The 7,500-nt window shown below is 33.5% G+C and overlaps 1 protein-coding gene across 1 annotated transcript in view; it reads left to right on the plus strand.

Annotated features, from left to right (window-relative positions):
- The window catches only part of LOC143748469 (tyrosine-protein kinase JAK2-like), a 16,038-nt gene that overhangs the window by 5,220 nt on the left and 3,318 nt on the right, over nt 1-7,500 (plus strand). Inside the window, exon 2 of the mRNA XM_077240516.1 lies at nt 7,445-7,500. This exon is cut by the window's right edge and continues 106 nt beyond it. Coding sequence (XP_077096631.1) covers nt 7,456-7,500 — 45 coding nt within the window. The 5' untranslated portion in view covers nt 7,445-7,455. The remainder of the gene's footprint in view (nt 1-7,444) is intronic.

The raw sequence follows: 7,500 nt of genomic DNA on the forward strand, positions 1-7,500 counted from the left end.
AGATCTGGTACTCCACTTGTGTTTAAAGCGCAACTTACCCAACTGTGATGTCAGAAGTAGCGAAGTGTGTCATGGTGTAGCGTAAATATCAGCAGTGTTTCACAATACTCGCACAAGTTGCGCTTTAGACTTAAGTTGAATCCGCATGCTAGTTTGACCATAAGCTAGTTACTTTACTTTATAAAGTTTGAAATATGAATATTTTTGTTACACAAATTCATGGCTTTGCTTCCGAAGGCCTTTATTAACCCCCCAGAGCAGTGTGGAGCACTTTTATGATGGATATATGCACTTTTATGATGGACAGATGCACTTTTATGATGGATGGATACACTTTTATGATGGATGGATGCACTTTTATGATGGATAGATACACTTTTATGATGGACAGATGCACTTTTATGATGGATAGATACACTTTTATGATTCACAGATGCACTTTTATGATGGATGGATACACTTTTATGATTCACAGATACACTTTTATGATGGATAGATGCACTTTTATGATGGATAGATGCACTTTTATGATGGATAGATACACTTTTATGATGGACAGATGCACTTTTATGATGGATAGATACACTTTTATGATTCACAGATACACTTTTATGATGGATAGATGCACTTTTATGATGGATAGATGCACTTTTATGATGGATAGATACACTTTTATGATGGACAGATGCACTTTTATGATGGATGGATACACTTTTATGATTCACAGATGCACTTTTATGATGGATGGATACACTTTTATGATGGATAGATGCACTTTTATGATGGATAGATGCACTTTTATGATGGATAGATACACTTTTATGATGGATAGATGCACTTTTATGATGGATGGATACACTTTTATGATGGATAGATGCACTTTTATGATGGATAGATACACTTTTATGATGGATAGATGCACTTTTATGATGGATAGATACACTTTTATGATGGATAGATGCACTTTTATGATGGATAGATGCACTTTTATGATGGACAGATGCACTTTTATGATGGATAGATACACTTTTATGATGGATAGATACACTTTTATGATGGATAGATGCACTTTTATGATGGATGGATACACTTTTATGATGGATAGATGCACTTTTATGATGGATAGATGCACTTTTATGATGGATAGATGCACTTTTATGATGGATGGATACACTTTTATGATGGATGGATACACTTTTATGATGGATGGATACACTTTTATGATGGATAGATACACTTTTATGATGGATAGATACACTTTTATGATGGATGGATACACTTTTATGATGGATGGATACACTTTTATGATGGATGGATACACTTTTATGATGGATGGATACACTTTTATGATGGATAGATGCACTTTTATGATGGATAGATACACTTTTATGATGGATGGATACACTTTTATGATGGATAGATGCACTTTTATGATGGATAGATACACTTTTATGATGGACAGATGCACTTTTATGATGGATAGATACACTTTTATGATGGATAGATGCACTTTTATGATGGACAGATGCACTTTTATGATGGACAGATGCACTTTTATGATGGATAGATACACTTTTATGATGGATAGATACACTTTTATGATGGATAGATGCACTTTTATGATGGATGGATACACTTTTATGATGGATAGATGCACTTTTATGATGGATAGATGCACTTTTATGATGGATGGATACACTTTTATGATGGATGGATACACTTTTATGATGGATGGATACACTTTTATGATGGATAGATACACTTTTATGATGGATAGATACACTTTTATGATGGATGGATACACTTTTATGATGGATGGATACACTTTTATGATGGATGGATGCACTTTTATGATGGATGGATACACTTTTATGATGGATGGATACACTTTTATGATGGATAGATACACTTTTATGATGGATAGATGCACTTTTATGATGGATGGATACACTTTTATGATGGATAGATGCACTTTTATGATGGATAGATACACTTTTATGATGGATGGATACACTTTTATGAGGGATAGATGCACTTTTATGATGGATGGATACACTTTTATGATGGATGGATACACTTTTATGATGGATAGATACAATTTTATGATGGATATATGCACTTTTATGATGGATATATGCACTTTTATGATGGATAGATGCACTTTTATGATGGATAGATACACTTTTATGATGGATATATGCACTTTTATGATGGATATATGCACTTTTATGATGGATATATGCACTTTTATGATGGATATATGCACTTTTATGATGGATATATGCACTTTTATGTTGGATAGATGCACTTTTATGATGGATAGATACACTTTTATGATGGATGGATACACTTTTATGATGGATAGATGCACTTTTATGATGGATGGATACACTTTTATGATGGATGGATACACTTTTATGATGGATAGATACACTTTTATGATGGATAGATGCACTTTTATGATGGATGGATACACTTTTATGATGGATAGATGCACTTTTATGATGGATAGATACACTTTTATGATGGATATATGCACTTTTATGATGGATATATGCACTTTTTTGATGGATATATGCACTTTTATGATGGATAGATGCACTTTTATGATGGATAGATACACTTTTATGATGGATATATGCACTTTTATGATGGATATATGCACTTTTATGATGGATATATGCACTTTTATGATGGATATATGCACTTTTATGATGGATATATGCACTTTTATGTTGGATAGATGCACTTTTATGATGGATAGATACACTTTTATGATGGATGGATACACTTTTATGATGGATAGATGCACTTTTATGATGGATGGATACACTTTTATGATGGATGGATACACTTTTATGATGGATAGATACACTTTTATGATGGATAGATGCACTTTTATGATGGATGGATACACTTTTATGATGGATAGATGCACTTTTATGATGGATAGATACACTTTTATGATGGATGGATACACTTTTATGAGGGATAGATGCACTTTTATGATGGATGGATACACTTTTATGATGGATGGATACACTTTTATGATGGATAGATACACTTTTATGATGGATAGATGCACTTTTATGATGGATGGATACACTTTTATGATGGATGGATACACTTTTATGATGGATAGATACACTTTTATGATGGATAGATGCACTTTTATGATGGATAGATACACTTTTATGATGGATGGATACACTTTTATGATGGATAGATGCACTTTTATGATGGATGGATACACTTTTATGATGGATGGATACACTTTTATGATGGATGGATACACTTTTATGATGGATAGATACACTTTTATGATGGATGGATACACTTTTATGATGGATAGATGCACTTTTATGATGGATAGATACACTTTTATGATGGATGGATACACTTTTATGAGGGATAGATGCACTTTTATGATGGATGGATACACTTTTATGATGGATGGATACACTTTTATGATGGATAGATACACTTTTATGATGGATAGATACACTTTTATGATGGATGGATACACTTTTATGATGGATAGATGCACTTTTATGATGGATGGATACACTTTTATGATGGATGGATACACTTTTATGATGGATAGATACACTTTTATGATGGATAGATGCACTTTTATGATGGATGGATACACTTTTATGATGGATAGATGCACTTTTATGATGGATAGATGCACTTTTATGATGGATAGATGCACTTTTATGATGGATGGATACACTTTTATGATGGATAGATGCACTTTTATGATGGATATATGCACTTTTATGATGGATATATGCACTTTTATGATGGATATATGCACTTTTATGATGGATATATGCACTTTTATGATGGATATATGCACTTTTATGTTGGATAGATGCACTTTTATGATGGATAGATACACTTTTATGATGGATGGATACACTTTTATGATGGATAGATGCACTTTTATGATGGATGGATACACTTTTATGATGGATGGATACACTTTTATGATGGATAGATACACTTTTATGATGGATAGATGCACTTTTATGATGGATGGATACACTTTTATGATGGATAGATGCACTTTTATGATGGATAGATGCACTTTTATGATGGATGGATACACTTTTATGATGGATAGATACACTTTTATGATGGATAGATGCACTTTTATGATGGATATATACACTTTTATGATGGATGGATACACTTTTATGAGGGATAGATGCACTTTTATGATGGATGGATACACTTTTATGATGGATGGATACACTTTTATGATGGATAGATACACTTTTATGATGGATAGATGCACTTTTATGATGGATAGATACACTTTTATGATGGATGGATGCACTTTTATGATGGATAGATGCACTTTTATGAGGGATAGATGCACTTTTATGATGGATAGATACACTTTTATGATGGATAGATGCACTTTTATGAGGGATAGATGCACTTTTATGATGGATGGATACACTTTTATGATGGATGGATACACTTTTATGATGGATAGATACACTTTTATGATGGATAGATACACTTTTATGATGGATGGATACACTTTTATGATGGATAGATGCACTTTTATGATGGATGGATACACTTTTATGATGGATGGATACACTTTTATGATGGATAGATACACTTTTATGATGGATAGATGCACTTTTATGATGGATGGATACACTTTTATGATGGATAGATGCACTTTTATGATGGATAGATGCACTTTTATGATGGATAGATGCACTTTTATGATGGATGGATACACTTTTATGATGGATAGATACACTTTTATGATGGATAGATGCACTTTTATGATGGATAGATACACTTTTATGATGGATGGATACACTTTTATGAGGGATAGATGCACTTTTATGATGGATGGATACACTTTTATGATGGATGGATACACTTTTATGATGGATAGATGCACTTTTATGATGGACAGATGCACTTGCACTTTTATGATGGACAGATGCACTTTTATGATGGACAGATGCACTTTTATGATGGATAGATGCACTTTTATGATGGATAGATGCACTTTTATGATGGATGGATACACTTTTATGATGGATGGATACACTTTTATGATGGATAGATACACTTTTATGATGGATAGATGCACTTTTATGATGGACAGATACACTTTTATGATGGATAGATGCACTTTTATGATGGATGGATGCACTTTTATGATGGATGGATGCACTTTTATGATGGATAGATACACTTTTATGATGGATGGATGCACTTTTTTGAGCTTCAAACTGATGGTTGCAATTCACTGCCATTATAAAGCTCGGAAGTGTCAGGGTGTTTATTAATATAACTCCGATTGTATTCTTCTGAAAGAAGATAGTCATATACACCTATGGCTTGAGGGTGAGTAAATCATGGGGTAATTTTCATTTTAAAGTGAACTACTCCTTTAAACACCTCTGATTGGCCAATGCGTTCACACACGCTCAATATAGCTATGTCTGCGATTGGCTACAATGATCAACGCTTCCAAACATGTCTTCACCACGCGCTTTTCTTATCAGTGTTTGAAAGCAGGCGTCTATCAGAGGATCCCTAATATATCCACTGATAAACTGATCCGCTGATAGACGCCTGCTTTCAAACGCTCCCGTGTGTATGTGTAAGAGCTCTGAAGTCTTTATATCAGAATAAACTATAATTCTGTCTAGATTTTGTCATCTCAAGGCTGTCAAAAAATAAGTTATTAATTACCTCATGAAGATTAACTTAAAATGTCAAACATCAGTTAATATTAAAGTCTGTTTATGAGGTATTTACATAGGCGTTCAATGTGGATGAGCTTAAATGGAGCACACTGAGCTTAATTGTTTAAGCAACCATTTTGAATTAATAAATATTACGTGAAATTTAAAGGACAATATTTTGCTAAATAAATAATCTAGGTCATGTATCACTTTAATACATATCTTAATATGAACAACTATTATTTACAATATCTGTGAAATTATACTTTTTCTAATTGATGTCACACTGAAGCTCTGTGATTTTCATTGTAGTGCACCCTTTAAGCTCACCTTACAATAATATGAAATATTATTAAAATTAAAGCAGTGTAAAATCACAGACCATCAATAAACTGTAAATTTATAACATTTTGGATTTAAAAGTACAAGCCATTAATGCCTGTGAAGTAATATATTAGTGTAGCACACAATCTTATACAGATAGTAAGGTAACTATGTTCTTTAGCATCTGCGTTATGTTACTAAAACTATCTTTTGGATCTATTGTAATTATTTCCCACATCCATGTCACAGGTTATAATATGCAAAGGTCTAAACATTAATCTCTTAATTTTGCAGCAAGTAGTTATACTAACCCAAAATAAAGGCTTAAACATTTTAAAAAATGCACATTTAAGGGGCTCCTCTTTTGGTGAAAGTTTTCAGACAGCTTTCAAAATGGCCACAAGACAGTGTGAACACATAGACCATATCTCAGTGTGCAATGGTCTGATTTGCTCGAAATTACAGGAGGTATGTAGGAACAAACATATCATTGGTTAAGACATCAAGTAGGATAAACTATTATTTTTTTCTTATTCTAATCTGAGCTGAAATATGGAAGTGTGCTTAATGGGTACTTGAGCTTAATAGGTACGTTTACCCTAGCTCCAATCCTGATTAAACACACCTGAACAAGCTAATCAATGTTTTCAGGATTACTTGAAAAGAGTTTTTGTCAGGATTGGAGCTAAACTCTGCAGGACCGAAGTTGCCCATCCCTGATCTACATTAAAATCACCAACAATTAGTACTTTATCTGCAGCCAGTACTAACTCTGATAGAAAGTCAGCAAAGTCTTTGATAAAGTCTGTATGGTGCCCTGGTGGCCTGTATACAGTAGCCAGCACAAATCTCAAACGTGATTTATCATTTACACTAGATAGTGTTACATTAAGCACCAACACTTCAAAATAATTATATTTGAAACTAGACATCTTCTAAACGACATCAGGCTTGTTTCAGCAAGTTAAATAAACCTCAGATATTTCATAGACAAGCACTTTTATGTTGTTGTTCTGCGAAATTCGGCTTTCCTGTAGCTAAAACAGTAGAGCATTGTCGCTTACAACGCCATGGTCATGGGTTCGATTCCCAGGGAAAGCCAGAACTGATAAGAATGTAAATGTGTACCTTGAAATGCTATGTAAGTCGCTTTGGATAAAAGCGTCTGCCAAATGCATAAATGTAAATGTAAATGTCTCCTCAAGATCCACAGATTAAAGACAGTCATATGGATCATGACATCATGAGATTTGAGGAACTGGGTTATTTTAGTGATTACTGTTAAAGGATGTGGTTATGATGTTATGGTGGTATATGTCATGTATTATGATTTTTTTTCTGCTGTTTTTCTGCGAAACTGATGTTGTAAATTAAAGACTGTGTGTCAGCAGGTGAAACTCTGATGGTTACCATGGAGACGCGTGTGAGCGGGAAACAGGCGTGCAGC

This window comes from Siphateles boraxobius, unplaced genomic scaffold (assembly GCF_051911475.1).
Source record: "Siphateles boraxobius isolate OS27281-9 unplaced genomic scaffold, OSU_SipBor_1 235, whole genome shotgun sequence".
NCBI classification, from domain to species: domain Eukaryota; kingdom Metazoa; phylum Chordata; class Actinopteri; order Cypriniformes; family Leuciscidae; genus Siphateles; species Siphateles boraxobius.